The following is an 18,840-nucleotide window of genomic DNA, read 5'->3' on the forward strand; positions in this document are numbered from 1 at the left end:
ATCTGTTCTGTATTGTATCCAAGTTTGTGCAACAAATTTCGTCGCCTTATTGATATATTCACAATTTACTACACATGATATACCCCTACGGGCTGTTTCCATATCCTCTATCACTTTGCTCCTTCTAAGTTACCTGTTGGCGTCGGATATAGAGAAAACACGCCAGTATGATCATCGACGGTGCTCCTACAAGGGTATCAAATATTCAATTTGTCCTCCTAGCCTTTCCTGGCACGGATGACCTGTTGAAGGATTTTCTGCTATTTACGCCTATGATCGCGCTCCTCGTTGTGAGTCTTGCTTGATTCGAACATGGACGACTTTAGTATATCCCATTATAATAGGGAGGGACCTCCTTGAGGGTCCCCCAGAAATCATTTTACGTCTAGACTTCATCATTGTGAGGAGCAGGAAGCAGCAACAATTTCGAAAAATGTGAAAACTTGAAGCGAGCATTTGTGGCATTCGAATAGAAACAGAAAGGGGCCAATCAATGGTTCGGAGAATAACAATGATGACGACAAGAATATCCTGTTTGCTTGGAATGTGTACGTTCAAACTCATTCAATGGTTGCCGAATCACAAGGTCGGGTCAGTGTACAAAAGCATTTCTCTCCATGACTTTCACGTACTATGAAGTTTGGCTGATCAGGATATCATATCAAGACAATCTTGACAGACCCCGCTGGCTCCATATGCACAAAGAGATGACTGTGTGGTTACTAGACTGATTCTTCCTGGAACTTCCTGGAAGATTTGACGACGTCAATTCTATGTAATTGCCCAATAAGAGATGCGGCGGTGTGCCGTGAAATACAGTGTGATTGCTTGCGAGGTTCAAGTTGGACCTACCGCGGCCGTACAGTTTTGAGTACTGAACGGAGGTGTATGAGGTTGTCCGTGTCGGGAAAGGTCGGGAACACTTCGGGAACGAATTCGAACGATCATGGCGATGATGTCGGGATAGCTCTCGACAGTCACACACTACACTACGTACGAGTCCTCGAGACATCACCTGAATATATATGCTATTTGTTTCTACCAACTGGGATGGATAATACGCGTGGTAGCGCGTGGTACAGCAACAAATGTAGTACTTACCGCATTAGTCAAACAATGCCGGATAGCACGTGGTTTTATTTCAGTCTTTTATTATTCGACCTTTTGGCACGGGCTGTGAGGGGTTCACAGCAATTAATATTTGTACGAGTCGTACATATCGTATATATGTATGAGGGTATAAAATTTTCCAGGAATTTCGGGGGGTATGTTTCTATCCCGTTATTCTACCATGTCATTCGGCAAGATTCTGACTGTCTTTGCCTTCGCCGCTTCAAAGTTTCAAACGGTTCAGTCTTTGAGCGCATATGGCGTCAACACGGACCCGATTTTGGCCAATGGACAATCCTTTGATTACATCGTCGTGGGTGGAGGCTTAGCAGGAACCACGGTAGCTGCCAGGCTTGCGGAGAACTCTGAAGTCACGGTATTACTCGTTGAAGCAGGCTCTGACAATCGAACGGATGAAATTGTATATGATATTTACGCGTACAGCCAAGCATTTGGGACAGACTTAGACTGGGCATGGCCAACAGACCAAGGCAAGACTATGAGAGGGTATGTTGTGGTATTTTTTTGCATGTAATCTCCTGGCCTCTGCTGATCTAAGTTTCAGTGGAAAAACACTCGGGGGGAGCACTTCCATCAACGGTGCACACTACACTCGGGGTATGCAGGCTCAATATGATGCTTGGACAACACTTCTGGAAACATCCGACGTTGACGCTGGTTGGAACTGGGAAGGAATTTTTGGGTACATGCAAAAGGTACGTTGGTCTAGTTTGAGGTTACAGTTTTTTCCTTATATGATATTCCTTTCAGTCTGAGGCATTTTCCTCGCCTAACAGTCAGCAAGCTGCAAAGGGCGCCGAAAGCGTTGCGGATTATCATGGACTTTCCGGACCTGTGCAAGTCACTTATCCCGATGCTATGTATGGTGGTCCCGAGCAACCTGATTTCATTAATTCCATCGTCAATCTTACAGGCATCGAACATTGCCCCGACGTGAATGGTGGTGCAAGCAATTGCGTCTCGATGACACCCCTGGTAGGTTTCTTCTGCCTCCACCCTTCGCAAAACACTGATTTCTCTTCTTTTTCATTTTCAAGACCATCGACTGGCATGATAGTGATCACCGTTCATCTTCGTGTCAAGCATATCTTACTCCCGTGGAGAGTCAGCGCACAAACTGGTTAACGTTGACTGAGCATCTTGTGCGTATCTTAGTGTCTCAATAGGTGCCAATCTCACTGGTTATTACCAGGTAACTCGAATTATTTGGTCGAACACAGAAAACGTACCTCTCACCGCCTCGGGCATCGAATTTGCACCATCTAGTGGTGGAAGTACGCGGTATGCTGCTACAGCTCTCAAGGAAATAATCGTCGCAGCCGGTGCAATCCAGGTAACTCTAATTTGTATCTGATCTCTTCTTCGCTCAAAGAATTCCGGCCCTAGTCACCCGCCTTACTCCAATTATCCGGAATTGGGGATTCGAGTTTACTTAACTCGCTGGACATTGGTACCAATTTGGATATGAAAGGTGTCGGCCGAAACCTCCAAGAACAGGTGAGATTTCGTGTATGTTAGGCTACCTAGTACCCACTTTTGATTAATCATCAAATGTTCGCAGACAATGAATTCCCTCGGCGCTGGCGGCAATTTTGACTACGGTGGTGAAGGGCCCTCGGATTGCATTGCCTATCCCAATATCTACCAAGTCTTTGGATGGAATGAAACCGCGCTGCAGGTAGCCGTGGATCAGTTGAACGATAGCAGTGTTAGGAGCAGTTGGGCGGCGAGTCAATCTGCATCGGCGGATAGTCAAGCGGCGCTAGAAAAAATTTATGAGGTGCAAGCTGGGTTGATCCTGAATGGGAATGGTTCGTAAACTTGTCCGACTGGTTACGATTGACGGCTAACAGCGAGTTTGAAATCTTTTCAGCACCCATTGTGGAACTTTTCTATGATACAGGTTTTCCCGAGTGTGTATTTTATTGAGACATACTTCAACTTGAAATCAAAGCAACTGATGGGCTTCTTAGTGACATTGGTATCGACTTGTGGCAGTTGCTTCCTTTCAGTCGAGGGAACGTCAGCATTACCGTCAATGTCCTTCTTCCTCGTCCAAGAATTAATCGCACAGACCATCTAGACTACCGATCCGTTCACCAGACCAGCAGTGAACGTAAATTACTTTGGGGTTGGCTGGGACCTGGATGTACAAATTGCTAGTGCGAGGTTAGCACGTAGAATCATTGCTAGTCCGCCACTAAGGTCAGTTTATCTAATCGCGCTCGTTCTCTATCGTCTCACCCTTCTCAATGATCTCCCTCGATCCTTTCTCACAGCTCCCTTTCCACCGGCGAAACCGTTCCCGGAACTCGAGTTGTTCCTAACACCAATGGCAATTTTGGTTCAGACCAAGATTGGAAATCATGGATTTTGGATCCTAGTGCTGGCTTCGCGGCAGTAAATCATGCGATAGGCACTGCGCCAATGATGAGGCAGGAACTGGGTGGTAAGTGATTTGTGTCTCTCAGATTTGTGAGATTTGTGAGATTCATGAATTAGCATCAAAAGGTGTCGTTGACGCACAGTTAAAAATTTATAACACGACCAATGTTCGTGTCGTTGATGCATCAATTTTGCCGATGCAAATAAGTGCGCATCTGAGTGCAACTTTGTACGGTGTTGCCGAGAAGGCTGCGGATATCATCAAAGCATCGAATTGAGGAGAGAGGCTAGGAAGGTTACAGTATATGCTAGTATTTGGGCTGGGTAGTCGAGGAAAACTCAGGTTCTTTGCTTAGTCGGATCTACGACTTGATAGGTAGCTGATATAAATAGCAAGGTAGAATGTAATCTCTCCAATTGCGTCAATACTTGCGTGTTCTCACTAGATAAACCTGACGAACATACAATGTCATGAAAAGCTAGCTATAGGCTCGACAACTGTAATCTGAGGGGCTGAAGACAGGATAAGATGCCCTCGCTAGTTCCGAGGAACGAGAAGGATTTTTTAGATTTCCGAGTGCTCACGTAGGCGATAACATTAACAGCCTAGCATATTCTATGCAAGCTGAAGAAAGCTTGGTAGATATATACCCATTTACCCATTTACGTATACATATGAACCTGGTACTTATGTATATCGAACTCTATCAATGTATTAAGACGATTCATAGCCAGGATAAATATTGAGTAAACTTGGTAGACAATTATGTTTCGTATTAGTATCAGCATAAACTGTAGAGCTGTACCATGGTATGTGAAACAATGAAAAATAAGTACTTCGAGATAGACGGCAAGCGTTGCTGCCAAATTTTGATCCGACAGGTTATCAGAATAAGCAAGTCTCGATATTTGTGAGATAAATGGATGGGGAAGAAACCGAACGAAAACTCTGCGAAAAGTAGGAGCTAAGTTAAGCGATGAAGAGCACTAGGAGAAAGAGAGACGGGGCAATCAATGATAGGCTAATGCTCGACCCAGGTATCAGTGACGAGCAAAATGGGTACTATCATTCGGAGAGAGTTGAATGCTCCCATGGTGGGCTTCGGGACGACTGAAAACACCAAAAAGTCCTGGCAACGAAAATGATTATTAGCACCTTGCATGTCGATCATATACGGGATTAGTACACGTACCGACATCGCGATTTTACCCGCATCGAAGTGTCCTACACGAATATCATCGCGGCATCGTATTTCACCCTCCCAATCAAGAGCCATCTCATGCGCCGAGTGGCTAAGACGTGGGTCAAGCTCAACGGAAGGAGGCAGTGCAGTGAGTGTGCCGCTCCCGATGATGGAGCTCTTCCATACCGCCTGACCTTTCACTTCTACCCGCACCTGTCGACAAAGTGAAACGCTCATTGTCAAGGTCGACTGACTACGTGGAGAAGGGGGCTCGGGCTCATACTGCACGCAGGAGTAGAATTTTTTGAGGGATGATATCGGTCCACTAAGTTGGATATGATATGGAATGGTATCTCGGAGCCCAAAACTTCGCACAGCAGGGAGGAATATCTATTATTACGCATGAGAAATTGTCCTCCTAGGGTTGGATTCGGACTCACGCTAACGTTTATAGGCTCGAGTTTGGTACTCGGTCTCGCTTGGAGCACAGACGTGGTTTGGAACCACTCCTCAGGCGACACCTTAATCGACGAGAAGAATTCCGACGCTACAGTAGGTTGAGGAGGCCGCTTTCGTGGTCGGTATATAAACGGCGTGGAAACCCTGAACAATAGTATAAGCAACGTCCAGGAACACATCCGTATAGACGTACGTTTGCTTGTGGTCCCAGAACGACCCATGCGTTTTTACAATCGCACGGATGGTGTATGTGCATTTAGCATACAGGCCGGGAATGCCTACAGATATACTGTCATTTAACGCGTAATAACGAGAATATGCCTCGACGTACCTGTGAAGTTTACCTCATATGAAGGTGGTAAAGGATATTCGTGATTTCCGTCTTTGAAAGTTGGAGGCAAGATTGTCGAGAAAGGAATCAATCTGGGGCAGGTAGAAGAGATGCTTGAATTAGGAGTTTGGCAAGACCACAGTTCGTATTGCTCGTCGACAGTTTTAACGGTTTTTGACGCTGCATTGGCACCCGATATGTTAAGCTTGATCCTTCCCTCAACCTGTTATGTTTCAGGCCCGTCAATACACAACAAAAAATCAATAACCCATTTTGAACCTACTTTGAGAACAACTGCCACAATATCTTCTATTTTTAATGAAGAGTCGAGTATAATACTTCCGGCGAGAAGCCCGTGACGACCATACGACGGAACATCTACGTCTTCGTCCTGTTCTGAGAGAACGACAGTAACATCGCCGTGGTGCTTTGTGAACGTCCCTGTCGCATGCGACGATGAATGAAAACGACAAGTTTGAGCAAGTGTCTCCTCCCCGTCGCGACTATGTGGCGAGTAAGAGGGAGGAGAACGCGATGGAGAATATGAAGGTAATTGTTGGTCGAGAGGTTCCGACATTAGTCAAAAAATTAACGATTGTGTAAACTTAGACCTACTTGTGTTTTATATCCCGCCATTGGAAAAATGAGAACCGCTTTGATCCTCAAAATGAAGTCACCGAAAACCCTAGAAATTTTTTTGCCTGCCGAAAAAGCGCACGGAACTCATCCGGCGCTTAAAAATATCTTCATTAATTTGCTTGAACTTTCCGTCCCCACGTTCGTTCTGGCCAAACAAGCCAGCCCTGCGACAATCAAAAATGAAGATTCTAGGTCCTTCCATTGCGTTGTGTTGTAGAAAGTCAGTGAAAACGCGTAAACGCGTCCAGAATCACCTACTCAGTTGTACTCTGACAATTTCAAACATACAAAGGCGATGATGACCTTTGACTCAATCGCTGTGTTCGGAGTCTCCCACGAAAATCTGAAACCGGCGATGTGCTTTGCAACAAGCTCCGGGACTTGAATTTCAACATACCTGAAGCGAACAAATCCAACGTGCATCCCGCAACCATGCGCAATTCGTTGCAAGTTGACGGGACAGGCACGCCATAACAGAAGAAATAACCCCAAATCACTTTTTCATTGACGCATAAAAGTACAATCACTAGGATCTTACGACGTGAGAGAAAACACTTTTTTCAGTTCCGAACCACACTCGTTTCTTCGAGTTTAAGCCCAAACCCAACTTAAAACACCACGTTTGACGACGTGAAGGGCTTCCTCGCCACGAGACTCAATCTCAGCAAGGAGAGCTCGGGGGCCCGTGTGCCTACTTTGTTGACTTTAGCCTGGGCAGCAGCAGCCTTGTGGTGATGATGCTTTGTAGTAGTGGTAGTTGCTGCTGTGGTACCGTTCGCTGCGGTTGTTGCATCGGTGGTACCGTTAGTGGCCGTTGTAGTGCCATTAGTGGCTGTGGTCCCGGCGGTGGTCGTACCGTTGGTAGCAGCCGCGGTCGTGTTAGCAGCAGCAGCCCCAGTGGCAGCACCCTGGGCTACCACTACGCAGTTTCCGAAACCCGCCGTGGTGGTAAATTGCTGTGTAAAATGTGTAAAATGTGAACAAAGATTTTCGAAAGAAAACAAACCGAGAAGGTACTCACGACTAAGCAAAGGTTTCCAGCAGTTCCACCGGAGCAGGTGGTTCCTGCAGGAAGAGCAGCAACAATTTGGTCCGAGCCGACTGTTGTAGGGGCCTGAAGTGTGTGTGAATTAACAACAAGGCATGAGTGAATCAAGAAAAGAAAACATACAGCATCTCCGTTCTGAGAAACAGTCACAGCAGTGCTAAATGTTTTTCCTTGAGCAGTAGGATCAACCTTAGCAGTGACGGACCGCGATCCGTCAGCACCACTGGAAAAAAAAGGTGATATTGTCAGCTCAATATGATCAGGGTACACTGGTGAGGAGCTAACATACGCATTGAAGTCAGTAGCGGTGGCAGTAAAAGTCCCGTCCGCTGCAGCTTGAACAGGAGTAGATGTGTCAAGGGTTGAAGCCACATTCACAGTACCACATGGGCTAGCAGTCGAAGGTCTCTGAACGTCCGCGCGAACAGGGGTTCCATCGACGCCAAGAGCAGGGGCAATGGCGGCATGCGCATTGACCTGGACGGAAATAGCCAAAAGCACGGAGAGAGAGGCGAAAACTTTGGAGAACATGACTGGCAGTTCTAGGGTGGTTTCGAGAAGAAATGGGAGAAAAAGAGTGCTTTGGATAAGACTAGTGAAGGAAAGAGCGTGCTACAAAAACTGCTTCTTTCGCGGAAAGAAAGGAGACCAGTCCAAGGAAGGATTACAGTTGACAATGAAAAAGTGAATGGGGGGAAAGGAGGAGAAAAACCTGAGAGGGAAGCTGAAAACCTGGCACGCGTCAGAAGCTCTTTTTATACCTTTCATCATTCATGGTCGGCAGAATAGGCCTGCTGTTTCTTTGTTCTGTCAATTGATCATGTCCGAAACCATGGTATCAGATGTGATGAATCCTGACGTGCTGATTGGCTTGCGGGTAACGAATCATATATGCTCCACCAAGGGACGAGAAATATCATTTCACAGGCCTTTGAAGGATCCCAAGCTGGTTGGTCCGAGAGACGACTGCGGGATCGAGCATCGATGCCTAGAAATTACCAGAATAAATGTAAGCTCGAATCGAATACATGTCTTCAACGAGCTGATAGGAGCTGACTGGGAGCTGATTCGTCGTTCCAACCATGAGAAATGTTCCATGTGTACTTGTCCTGTAACCTGTCCCGTGGACGAGGTAACGATCTTGTATCAATAATAATGTTGAGCCAATGACAACACGAGGGATTTTGAAGATGATTGTACCTGAAAACCTCCATCATGAATCGTGATGGTTTTCTGTTTTCTGTGTAGAGAAGGAAAGGGTTGCTGGTTGTTACTGGCTATTGCTGGTCGCGACGGGTCGTGCGTTTTGAGGCGCTACAGCTAGACTCTGGTTTATTTCTCAATTTCTTCAAACAGCGTACTTCACCGTTTACATTCGGAAAAAACAATCATCGAGATGGCACAACATATTCTCAAGCTACAAGCCTAATGTGTATATATATGTTGGGGGAAATGTCGACTATTTTGAACAAAGGACTCGGAAGGTCGGACAATTTTTTTCGGAAAAACATCACAGTCGGTGAAGACCTTGTCGGAAATAATAAGACTGGAGGTGTCGATCTATGTTGACGCGGAGAGATTCTAGAAGTTCTAGTTGTTTTTGAAGTAATCAAGAAAGTGTACCAGATCTACCTTCATGTAGATGTTTCAACAGGACGCGAATGCTCTTAGATAGCTTTGTTTTCTTGTCTTCGTTGATTAGAATGTAATCGGACCCGTTTCCAAATGCAGTGACGAGGATCTGTCAGAAGATCCTGATTCACGAAAGGATCTTCTACCACTTCGCTGGATGAGTACTGTGGCCCACGTACCAGTTCCAAGGACATGGTTTGAATTACTGATGAGTATTGAAAAGGCCCAAAAACTGGAATCATGAATGTCGAAATCTGAATACAACTCCGGATCCGTATAATTTCGAACATCGACAATGACAGAATGCGCCAACAGCAAGCAGGTATCAAGCTTCCAGCAACTCACGGAATCGCGGCGAGATCAGTTAAAGGAGCGCCTAAATAGTTCTCACATATGATGCATATCACGCCCTTTTCCAGTTATGGGAAATCAGCGGGGAATCGCGCATCAATAAATTGACCGATGGGTTACCGTTTGAAAGCCCCAGGCACGGTTACTCATTATCTGGTACTGGGGCTTGCGAGTCTTTCCCCCCAGTTCATCACGGACTATCTGCTGGTCAGATTTCCACTGCAAGCTGCAGTGCACACGCTGATATAGAGCTCGAAAAGGCTCGTAACTTTTTATCATACGGAATATCCTGATGATTATTTATTCGACAGAGCCACGATATTTACTCATTCTGTGTCGTCGTTCAAGGATCCCTTCAATCCGCCACACGCCAAAAATTCTCTCTCGGACTCTTGTCTTCGAAAATCATGCGCGAGAAAAGCATGCGTCGTCACTTTTCGCATGGGCTGTTCGTTGTAGGCATCTTCCTACTCCTGACTCTTCCCCAGGTGACGGCATCGCCTTTGACCATCCGCGCTGCTGGACCTTCGGCAGCAAACAATATTGATCCTACTGCCAGTTCCGAAATACCTCCACGTAAGCGTTTCTCTTCCGAGTCGATGAACAAGTATCTGACCATCATCTGTCCCCAGTCCCGGACGAAATCTGGCCAGTCGAATTCTTCCAGAGCAAAGACAACAGCTTAGCAATTGTCATCGATCGTTTCTATGGTTTCAAAGCACAGCACGAAGATGGAAAAGTGATAGAATTCCGATACCCAGAGACGAACGGCGTCCCACTCATGGATTTTGGGTATTCAATGCATCCTTGGACCGGACACGACTTTGATAACTGGTATCAAGCGCATGGGATGATTATAATGTTTGATTCGCCACACAATGGATTTGATTTTCCGACAAAGATACTGTCACGTTTGGTCTTCGACGATGATGGCAGAGTCGATGGCATCCCTTGTTTGATCAAGTTCCGACAAGGTGCCCGAAAGAAATTGAATGGATGGATAAAGGGAGCGACAAAGGGAAAAGGAAAGGAGACGGAGGTAAAGGGGGAGGAAGAGGTAAAGAGGGACAAGGAACGAGAGGCGAATCGGAGGAAGAAAGAACAAGAAGGGAGGTCGAGGATAATACAGGCGAACATAACTCGGAAAGAGAGGCTGTTGGAAAATTCTGTGAGGGATGCAAGGGACGCGGTTCAGCAGGCAGAAGGAGATATTCGGAATAACCGGGACCCATTGACTACCATACAGAGGAAGAGGAGGTTGAAGCAGTTGAAGAAAGAGTTGAAGCAAAAAGAGTTCGCGCTGCAGTCTTTGAAGGATTCAGAAACGAAAACTTTGGAAAATTGTCGCAAGGTGCTAAGCTGCGCTGTGATGTAGTTTTTTGTGACTTTGATATTCAATTAGAACTAGAGTTCAAAACGTTCAAACGTTGAGCCTTTCATTGACATTAGCTTAGCTTAGCTTGTGCTGGGTGAAGATGAATCGTGGGAAAATATTCTACTTCCCTTTTTAGTCGCTATGTCCTCAATTGACCAAGTCGGAATACAAATTGCCCTCACTCAAGCGCGAAAAAGCTTCAACGAAGGCGGAATTCCAATCGGATGCTCACTGCTCAGCGTTAATGGTGCGATTCTGGGTGCAGGCCACAATCAAAGGATACAGAAATCATCTCCGACTCTTCATGGGGAGATCGCTGCACTCGAAGATGCTGGAAGGTTGAAGGCGGGGGTGTACAGAGACGCCACGATTGTAAGCTGCTTGCTTTATGTTCAAGATTATTGAAGGTGATTATGATTATGGACAGTATACAACGCTCAGGTCAGTTAAGACGAAGGCATCATTTACGCGACGAGACTAAGAAATCATCTAGTCCTTGCAGCATGTGCACCGGTGCGATTTTGCTGTACAAGATCCCGCGTGTGGTCATTGGAGAAAACAAGACATTTTCAATGGGAGGAGAGGATCTGCTGAGAAGCCACGGCGTAGAAGTTGTGGTCCTCGATAATGAGGAATGTAAGGAACTAATGGCAAAATTCATTAGTGAAAAACCAGAGGTATGTCGCAAGTTGGATCAATACAAATCAGCATCTGACTTTTTTATTTTCAGGAATGGAATGAAGATATCGGAGAAGAATAAATGCTACTACTTTTTTTTTTCTGTGCATCCTCGCAAACCCGGGTACACATTATACCTCCAGGGTCAGCACTCCGACTTCGAAATTGACGCGTTGAACCAGCGCTTTCGACAGGCCTGTTTTAGTCGTTTTCTCGCTTCATCCACGCTCAAGCATGTATACCCTATAGCCCGCCTATACATCCTACCAGCTTATCGATTATCTCTCTAATCGCATCTACCTAGTTTCCCCTGTCGTCGATGGAACCATCGCAAAAATTTTAGAATTCTGTACAGCATTCCCTTCCCCTCCAAGTCATACTACAGCAATTACCCACAGAGTCATATGCCATGTATTGAAAATAGCAACATGTGTTATCTTTTCTTTCGGTTCCGCGCTGCCAACAAGGTATATAAAGGTTTTTTTCGCTTCATTTCAAACCAAACAAAATCATGGCCAGAACCAAGATTCGTTCCCCCACTCTGGGCGATTGTCGCCTATATGACGCCGCTACCGGACAAGATCTCATTCTAGATGGCTCCTCGGCGCAGGTACTCATCGCGGACATTCATGCCTCGGTAAATCTATCGCAGCGTTTCACGAATACATCGTACACGACTATCTCGAGTGCGGTGTATACCTTCGGCCTGATGGCTGGTGCCGCTGTCTGCGGGTTTGAGATGATTAAGCAAGATGGGACGCGGGTGGAGGGTGTTGTGAAGGAGAATGAGGCTGCGAAGAAGGAATACGAGCAGGCTATCCAGGCCGGAAAGACTGCTAGCCTGGGTCAACAAGAAACAGAAGACGGTGAGTATCTCGTTTTTCAACGCTGATAAAAAATTGCTGACGAGTTTCCCAAACAGTGTTCTCTATCACGGTCGGCAATGTTCTTCCTTCAGAGACTGTAGAGATCAACTTACACTACATTCAACCACTTACGGATGACGAGAAGAAAGATCAAGTCAAATTCATCTTTCCTCGTACATATGCACAACGATATGGCCAGGCACCGACAGACAATAGTGCCCGCGGAACGACGGTGCACCAACCGTTCAACATGAAAGTCATCGTACAGCAATCCGGCGTTATAAAGAGCATCTCCTGTCCCTCCGCACATCCAATCCAGCTTGAGCTCGGACTTCCTGACGGCCTTGTATCTCCGGAGAAAGACGAATCGGAAGATAAATCACCTTCTTTCGCCTTAGTCACCCTTACAGATACCTCAGGCTTCCTCACGCAGGATGTCGTCCTGGTGATAAACGCCGGCGGTCTTGACTCTCCTCGATGTTTCATCGAACAGCATCCTAGTCCGAATCATGAGACGACTGCGATGGCTTTAACCTTCGTCCCAAGGTTCACGCTCCCTGATATAAAAAGTGGGGTGGAGTACGTGTTTGTTGTTGATCGTAGCGGGAGTATGAAAGGAGAGAGGATTAGATTGGTGCAGGAGGCCCTTGTCATTTTACTCCGTGGCCTTCCGACGTCTGGGACCACGTTCAACATCGTCTCATTCGGTGCGAAGGCAACAAAGCTGTGGGACGTTAGCAGACAGTATTCTCAAACCAGCTTGGAAGAAGCGACAAATCATGTTGAGTAAGTCTCTTCTATGCTTGAACTTAATTGTCTCTATATAATATGACATTCTATAGCTCGATGCAAGCTGATTATGGCGGTACCGAAATTGCTTCAGCTTTATCCCTCGTCTATTCTTCCCTACCCAAACCTCTCGCCCGTCCTGTTGCAGTCATCCTACTCACAGACGGCAGCGCCTGGGATGTTCCCACCTGTGTCTCACACACTCAGAACGCGATCTCTACCCTTCCAATTTCTAAACCCGACTCCAACGATCCGGTGTCCTTTATCCGTGTTTTCACCGTTGGCATCGGCGACGGAGCTTCTTCAGATACATGTGATAGTATCGCTCGTGCGGGGAATGGATTCGCCGTGTATGTTAAACAGGGAGAACCTGTCGCTGGGAAGTGTGCCAGAGTGGTCAGGGCGGCGAGAACACCGATGGTGGTGGATGTTATGGTAGACTGGACTGGAGATCAGGGCGCGGATCATGGAGAACAGGATGGAATCGAGGGTGTTAGTAACGACGATTTTGAGATTGTGGACAATCCGGGGAAGGGTATCCAGGCCACGACTGAGAGTCTTGTGCCTGTGTCTGCAGTCAGCCTGTTCAACAATGATGATGATGGTGATGACAAAGTGATGAGTGAAGCCACTGGTCCTCCTCCAGCACCGGACCCTCAACTTCCACCTCCTCCTAAAATTCAACAATCTCCTCTAATCCTGAGGAATATTTTTCCTGGTACGAGGACTCAGGTGTACGCCATTGTCCGCACTCCTCAGAACGAGAGCGGGACAAAAGGTGAGGAGCTTCCAGTGACTGTCAAAATCAAAGGCGTTGTGAGTACGACCCGAGCTCCTGTTGAGCTCGTCGTGCCTGTATCGCGAATCTTGCGTTCTCCGTTCAAACCAAGAACTCAACCCCAATCCGGAGATGATACTGGCTTGAACAGCGGTCTCGGCAATGTCAACTCGCAGCCTTTCCTTCACGTCATCGCTGCTAAAGCTCTCATAATCGACCGTCAGGACGGTAAGCATGCGTTCCCTGATTCCATTGCTGGCCAGTTCCAGAACGATCAAGAGTTAAAGGAGGCTTACTTGAATAAAGAGATTGTTCGTCTTGGGACAACATATAGTCTTGCCAGCAAACTTACGAGTTTCGTTGCCGTGGACCACCGATCTCATGAGGGTAGTAGTGGTAATCCCACTGCTGAGTCAGTATTCTCCTCGACAAGTAATGTCATTCCGATTTCTGGTTTCTTGGCTTCACAGAGACGGATGGCTGTTCAAAGTCAACGGGCGGGAAGTGGTAAGGCTGCGAGGAAACAATTGGCTCCCAGAGCTGCGAGGAAGGCCGCTGCTTCCATCTCGTCATCCTCTTTCGCTGTTGAGCTTCTGGAACCAAGACCGTTGTATTCCGGGAAACCACCACCACCCCCTGCGTGGGGTCCACCTCAATCATGGAATGCAGAGTCCAGTGTCGACGTGTCAGAATTTCAACGTATCAGTGACTCGGATGGTAACGATCGGCCGGTTAAGAGGATGAACTTGAACGGGGCATCATCACCATCATCGTTTTCAGATCCAACGGCGACTGCTTCAGGCCCTTCTTCATCATCGACTTATACGCCATCTATGCAGACACGACAGCAAGCACGGGGGCGGGTAGTGGAACGGGAAAGGGAACGAACGGGACAACTACGGACTGCTGGTTTTGCCCGTACTGCTCCTGCCACTACCCCTCTCACCACTCCTACTACTGCCTTTGTTGCTTCTCTTTCTCCTGTTTCTACCTCTCCCGCATCAAAATCATCAACAGACATAACTACTAGTGATCGTCTCACCGCCATCGCTCGTTTACAGAAATTCAACGGTCAGCTCTCCTTGACCTCACCACTCCTGGTTCTTCTAGAGATCAACGAGTCCGTGCAGGAAGTTGAGAGGAAATTGGCTGCTGTGGATGTGAGTGGAAATGTTGGTGCGACAGTTTTAACGTGGGCCTGGATGGAGAAAATGCGTATCGGAGGCGTTGGTGTCGGGGAGGAGATACTGGGCCTGATAGAGAAGGCGAGAGAATGGGTCGAAAGTGAGCTTGCGGGACTGTTGACTTTTGAAGATGTGAAGCAGAAGGTCCTCAGCAAGTTCTGAGTGTGATTAGCATAGCCTTGCTCTCACAAGAACTCCGAATTGTTCAACATGCTAGGTTCGATGACCCATGTACCATAGTCTCGTATATGTGGCTCGGCTGTATTTACAACAGTAGAATCACAGTATTCATTATTAGCTTTTGACGAGCTCGTTTCTCCTTGTGCAATATATTCCTCAGTTTATTCAAGGGTACCTAGATATTCATAACACATTCCGCAGGAGGAGGAAAAGCAATAGAAGATATGATTTCTCGGGCGCTCCTAGCTCTCAGAAACGTCTGATCAACCTTAGTGGAACGCTCCTCAATCCAAATGCCGTGCCAACTTGTCCCGCATCATCCAGTACGCGTTCCTTGTACATCTCCCGATTCTCGTCAGGCCTAGTAAGAATATCAATCTTCCAACTGGTCAATATAATCGAGAGTATATGAAGTGCTTCCACTTGAGCGAATTTGCGACCTAAATTAAGAATGACGGATGATTACTACATGGTGGAATGTCCAATCCACATACCGATACAGGCTCTAGGACCTACTCCAAACATCCCCACTTCATGTTCGGCTATTCCATTCCAGCGCTCTGGTTTAAAATCATTTGGTTGAGGAAAAGTATGTGGGTTGCGGACTGGAACATTTATCTAAAAGGTCAGTGGATCAACTATAGGAAAGCGGGAAACCAACTTACATATGCTGATAAGATCAAACATGATCCAACTTCCTTTATGCAATATCACCTTCTGTGGGCCAGGCATTTGAACATCCACCGTCATATCTTGTGTGAGTTCCCGAGGTAAGAAATTCGCGCTGGCTACAAGTCATAAACATTCAAGGGAGATAAACGACGAGAAACGGGACTCACGATAAAGTCTTAATGCTTCCCACAGACAAAACTTTGTGAAAGTCATTTTATTGACGTCGATATTCTTTTTGCGATTATTTGTTAGTCATAATTAACTAAGTAGGATTTGGAAGGAGGAATTTCAAACTCACTTTCGATTCGAAAGTCGGTGCAGCCTGTACAACAGTGATCTCGTTGAAGGCCTTCTCCTGAATGTCCTGGTGAATGGCTAGAAGCGCAAAGACCGAGACGAGTGCACTGGCAGTTGTTTCTGATATAGATATTGTAGGTGGCACATGATATTAAGAGTACCTCTCAAAACTCACCATGACCTGCAAACATAAGGGTGTACATGTTGCCAATCTATAGAGGTATATATGCAACGCAATCAGACTGTGGGGGAAGGTTACAATGACGGAAAAGGAAAATCACGCACAACTTCATTCTCGGACAAGCTATACTTTTCAGACTTGGAGAGAGTCCACGATGTAACCAATCGTGTAAGAAGGTTATCTTTGTTACATTCCCGGGGGTCTTGAGTATCTCCATCTTTAAAAACATGATTCACAAGGTCCTTGTCGTTTATAGCGGTCCTGATGTATAATGAGAGATCATTCCATGATTCACCCATTCTTTGCAGTCTAACAATATAGGATAGAATGTCGGTCAGTAAGGAGATCCAGGCACGACGAGAAAACTTACCCTTCGATAGGCACAGCATAGACCCAGTTTGGGAGAATGATCCGGGGTATGAGGGTTTGAGATACAATTCGCAAAGCTTCTGGAAGAGTGAAACCTTTCTGACGATAATGTTGAGCTTGAAGGTGATTCAGGTGTGTTTCTAGTTTCTCCGAACTTGAAATAGCATTCCAGGAAGCGTCAATCCCGAAACCACATTTTGAGATGATACAAAGTGTGAACTACATAAACGAATGATGACGGAATCGAAATTGAGCCTTGAGCTTGAAGGGACAACGCTACTTACCTTCAACATGAAATTATGAGATTCCAGAAAGTCTATTTGCTTGCAATCCCGCCAATCCTCTGATTCCATCATCGACTGGTAAATTTTGGCGACTTCGTTCCCGATACTTTCATAACTGTAAAAGGTCACACTGGATGAGAAATTATCAGACAAAGATTGGTTTTGGACTCGCAGTTTATTACTGAAAGCAGGATGTACCACTCGACGGTGCCGGCGCCATGATTCACCATTAACGGACGCTAGACTTGGACCAAACAGCCTATGATTATCATAAATTCAACGAACCGAATCAGAATCTCTCCGAAGTTTATGAAAAATTCGAAGACCTTTCCAGTGTCATGTCATACGGCTTTTCGATTTGAAGTCTGATATCCGCACTGAGAATTTGCTTCATGACATCGAATGAGCAGGTGTAATAGCTGACAGATCCCAGGAGAGGGACGATTGAGATTATATCATGTGTCTTATTGAGATACGCTGCTTGTTACAGTTAGTGAAGAAAATACTTTCGTTTAAAGAGCCTTGGCTTACACGAGTTCCTCGCGCTCCAATACCACGTTGATCCAGGATTCAGTAAATTGTGATTAGGCAGCAGCATGCCAAATGGGCTGAGAGGCGATAGGAGAGGCCGTAGGCCAGGCATAAAATGTACAAACTAATGAGTCGTGTGAGGACAATTCTTGACTAAGACCTCTGCACATTTACCTGTAAACTTCTCCAATACTGGTAGGCTATCAAGCTGGTTATCAAAGCGCATACCAGAGGAAAGAGAGAGAAGTAATCCATTGAATTCCAGAGATGGAAACGCGGGAGAAAAGGCCGGTGCAAAATTTGGAGATATGGTAGTCTGTGGTTCGAGACGGAAAAGATACGGGAGGAGGTAGGTGTATCGGATGTGTTTTTGTGTGTGGACGGGTGCAGATTGTTCTATATAATGGTGCCCGAGCTTGCCGATTAAAGTTAATCAGCATCTGAAGATGGACCCACTCAAGATCATACGCCCAATCTCGTACCAGGCAAGATGTAAAACACAGGTGCTTCCTAAGGTAATGTCTACCATTCAATTAGAAAGATTTCCTCCTGTAGTGGTCGTAAACCGTTATATACGTGCGGAGATATTTGATGTTGTGTTTGGTTCAAAAGGTAAGCAGGAAAAAATCATAAGAATAGATTACGTGCGCACACTATCAGCGATGAAGACGGGGTTGGCATTATGGTTGAAATGCAAGGGTCCGAGGGAGGAAAGAAACCAATGAAAGGATTTGTCGACGAGCTGCACATTCAAAATTTGCACGTTCACAGCTCTGAGTTTTGCTTTTTTGACTGGCTTTCCCTCAGTCCAATTGTTGTCACATTATCCTGCATTGATATCCCGTGAGCCGAGTACGATTATTGCTTAATGCGACGTGAAGAGCATTTATCTCGAGGTTCCCAGAAGGTTCCTCAGGCGCACGGACCAGTTTTCGGGCGCTCCGAGTCCCATTCCGATTCACTCAGTCCCGAACTTCTTCTTTATGTTGCTTGAAATGAAGAATGGTGAGGCTACGGATACTCAGGAATATCCGAACTAAGAATAAATCGAAGACGCCCACCTGCCACCGCTGCTTACGACGCTTTTACTCTGAACGTCCTTCTCAACAATCCCGCTAGTAGTCTTCCTTCTTCACGCCCTAGGAAAAACTTCGACCTCCCGCAGCTCTTCGGAAAATCCGTTTTCGTTACATTATTCAAGCTGAAGCATATTGTACCTCATGCTTTTTCACAGCAGTACCAAGGGATCTTCCACTGAACTATACCTACGCCACAGCCTTGGGTTCCTTGTCTTTCGTGCACTCTATTTCCCCGTTCCCGCTGATCCATTGGAGCTCCTCCTCATAGGTCAAGAAAGTAGTATATCAGATAAGAACTCTTCCTTGGGGCGTCATCTATGAGGGGTGAAAGCTCATCTTATACTCTAGCCTGGGGTGGGCTCACGAAGCGAAGGATGTTATACCTCCATGTCCAAAACCCCATCCACGGGCTTCGCA

At 46.3% G+C, this 18,840-nt stretch overlaps 7 protein-coding genes across 7 annotated transcripts; 4 read left to right on the top strand and 3 right to left on the bottom strand.

The window, feature by feature from the left end:
- Positions 1 to 1,291: 1,291 nt before the first annotated feature.
- Positions 1,292 to 3,794, top strand: C8R40DRAFT_1059754 (alcohol oxidase; the record flags this gene model as incomplete). Its single annotated transcript, XM_046225294.1, has 12 exons — positions 1,292 to 1,617; positions 1,676 to 1,826; positions 1,882 to 2,106; positions 2,169 to 2,273; positions 2,324 to 2,464; positions 2,518 to 2,628; positions 2,693 to 2,942; positions 3,005 to 3,044; positions 3,105 to 3,165; positions 3,215 to 3,336; positions 3,411 to 3,580; positions 3,643 to 3,794. The coding sequence occupies 12 exons, from the start codon at positions 1,292 to 1,294 to the stop codon at positions 3,792 to 3,794; spliced, it is 1,854 nt and encodes a 617-aa protein (XP_046080400.1).
- Positions 3,795 to 4,235: 441 nt separating this feature from the next.
- Positions 4,236 to 6,070, bottom strand: C8R40DRAFT_1155482 (uncharacterized protein; the record flags this gene model as incomplete). The annotated part of the gene is made up of 6 exons (XM_046229600.1): positions 4,236 to 4,646; positions 4,710 to 5,090; positions 5,141 to 5,303; positions 5,353 to 5,437; positions 5,491 to 5,713; positions 5,774 to 6,070. 6 exons carry the CDS (start codon positions 6,065 to 6,067, stop codon positions 4,539 to 4,541), a joined length of 1,254 nt encoding a protein of 417 aa, XP_046080401.1. The 3' UTR covers positions 4,236 to 4,538.
- A 540-nt stretch (positions 6,071 to 6,610) lies between these two features.
- On the bottom strand, positions 6,611 to 7,993 carry C8R40DRAFT_1131130 (uncharacterized protein). The gene is made up of 5 exons (XM_046229202.1): positions 7,467 to 7,993; positions 7,301 to 7,400; positions 7,151 to 7,243; positions 6,825 to 7,085; positions 6,611 to 6,789 (listed from the first exon to the last, which is right to left on the bottom strand). Exons 1-5 carry the CDS (start codon positions 7,706 to 7,708, stop codon positions 6,721 to 6,723), a joined length of 765 nt encoding a protein of 254 aa, XP_046080402.1. The 5' UTR covers positions 7,709 to 7,993; the 3' UTR covers positions 6,611 to 6,720.
- A 1,306-nt stretch (positions 7,994 to 9,299) lies between these two features.
- C8R40DRAFT_1131131 (uncharacterized protein) lies at positions 9,300 to 10,614 on the top strand. Its single transcript, XM_046229203.1, has 3 exons — positions 9,300 to 9,420; positions 9,472 to 9,736; positions 9,793 to 10,614. The coding sequence occupies exons 2-3, from the start codon at positions 9,568 to 9,570 to the stop codon at positions 10,533 to 10,535; spliced, it is 912 nt and encodes a 303-aa protein (XP_046080403.1). The 5' UTR covers positions 9,300 to 9,420; positions 9,472 to 9,567; the 3' UTR covers positions 10,536 to 10,614.
- Positions 10,615 to 10,676: 62 nt separating this feature from the next.
- C8R40DRAFT_1059673 (cytidine deaminase-like protein) lies at positions 10,677 to 11,503 on the top strand (the record flags this gene model as incomplete). Its single annotated transcript, XM_046225282.1, has 2 exons — positions 10,677 to 10,907; positions 11,012 to 11,503. The coding sequence occupies 2 exons, from the start codon at positions 10,677 to 10,679 to the stop codon at positions 11,501 to 11,503; spliced, it is 723 nt and encodes a 240-aa protein (XP_046080404.1).
- A 215-nt stretch (positions 11,504 to 11,718) lies between these two features.
- On the top strand, positions 11,719 to 15,166 carry C8R40DRAFT_1155492 (von Willebrand factor type A domain-containing protein). The gene is made up of 3 exons (XM_046229601.1): positions 11,719 to 12,079; positions 12,136 to 12,865; positions 12,922 to 15,166. Exons 1-3 carry the CDS (start codon positions 11,725 to 11,727, stop codon positions 14,990 to 14,992), a joined length of 3,156 nt encoding a protein of 1,051 aa, XP_046080405.1. The 5' UTR covers positions 11,719 to 11,724; the 3' UTR covers positions 14,993 to 15,166.
- Positions 15,167 to 15,259: 93 nt separating this feature from the next.
- Positions 15,260 to 17,599, bottom strand: C8R40DRAFT_1176805 (cytochrome P450; the record flags this gene model as incomplete). Its single annotated transcript, XM_046232572.1, has 12 exons — positions 15,260 to 15,450; positions 15,505 to 15,615; positions 15,676 to 15,798; positions 15,850 to 15,913; positions 15,981 to 16,099; positions 16,155 to 16,191; positions 16,265 to 16,469; positions 16,531 to 16,748; positions 16,814 to 17,072; positions 17,140 to 17,290; positions 17,345 to 17,468; positions 17,519 to 17,599. The coding sequence occupies 12 exons, from the start codon at positions 17,597 to 17,599 to the stop codon at positions 15,260 to 15,262; spliced, it is 1,683 nt and encodes a 560-aa protein (XP_046080406.1).
- Positions 17,600 to 18,840: the final 1,241 nt, after the last annotated feature.

The sequence above is a fragment of the Lentinula edodes genome (assembly GCF_021015755.1).
Source record: "Lentinula edodes strain Le(Bin) 0899 ss11 chromosome Unknown C8R40scaffold_56, whole genome shotgun sequence".
Taxonomy (NCBI): Eukaryota; Fungi; Basidiomycota; class Agaricomycetes; order Agaricales; family Omphalotaceae; genus Lentinula; species Lentinula edodes.

What these genes read in the sequence shown, in the direction of transcription:
- C8R40DRAFT_1131130 (XM_046229202.1), bottom strand. Translation starts at nt 7,708, where the DNA reads ATGTTCTCCAAAGTTTTCGCCTCTCTCTCCGTGCTTTTGGCTATTTCC. An exon ending in ACCGCTACTGACTTCAATGC is followed by an intron (nt 7,401 to 7,466) that starts GTATGTTAGCTC and finishes TTTTTTTTCCAG; the next exon opens with TGGTGCTGACGGATCGCGGT. An exon ending in CTGGAAACCTTTGCTTAGTC is followed by an intron (nt 7,086 to 7,150) that starts GTGAGTACCTTC and finishes CATTTTACACAG; the next exon opens with CAATTTACCACCACGGCGGG.
- C8R40DRAFT_1131131 (XM_046229203.1), top strand. Translation starts at nt 9,568, where the DNA reads ATGCGCGAGAAAAGCATGCGTCGTCACTTTTCGCATGGGCTGTTCGTT. An exon ending in CAGTTCCGAAATACCTCCAC is followed by an intron (nt 9,737 to 9,792) that starts GTAAGCGTTTCT and finishes ATCTGTCCCCAG; the next exon opens with TCCCGGACGAAATCTGGCCA.
- C8R40DRAFT_1155492 (XM_046229601.1), top strand. Translation starts at nt 11,725, where the DNA reads ATGGCCAGAACCAAGATTCGTTCCCCCACTCTGGGCGATTGTCGCCTA. An exon ending in TCAACAAGAAACAGAAGACG is followed by an intron (nt 12,080 to 12,135) that starts GTGAGTATCTCG and finishes TTTCCCAAACAG; the next exon opens with TGTTCTCTATCACGGTCGGC. An exon ending in GAAGCGACAAATCATGTTGA is followed by an intron (nt 12,866 to 12,921) that starts GTAAGTCTCTTC and finishes GACATTCTATAG; the next exon opens with CTCGATGCAAGCTGATTATG.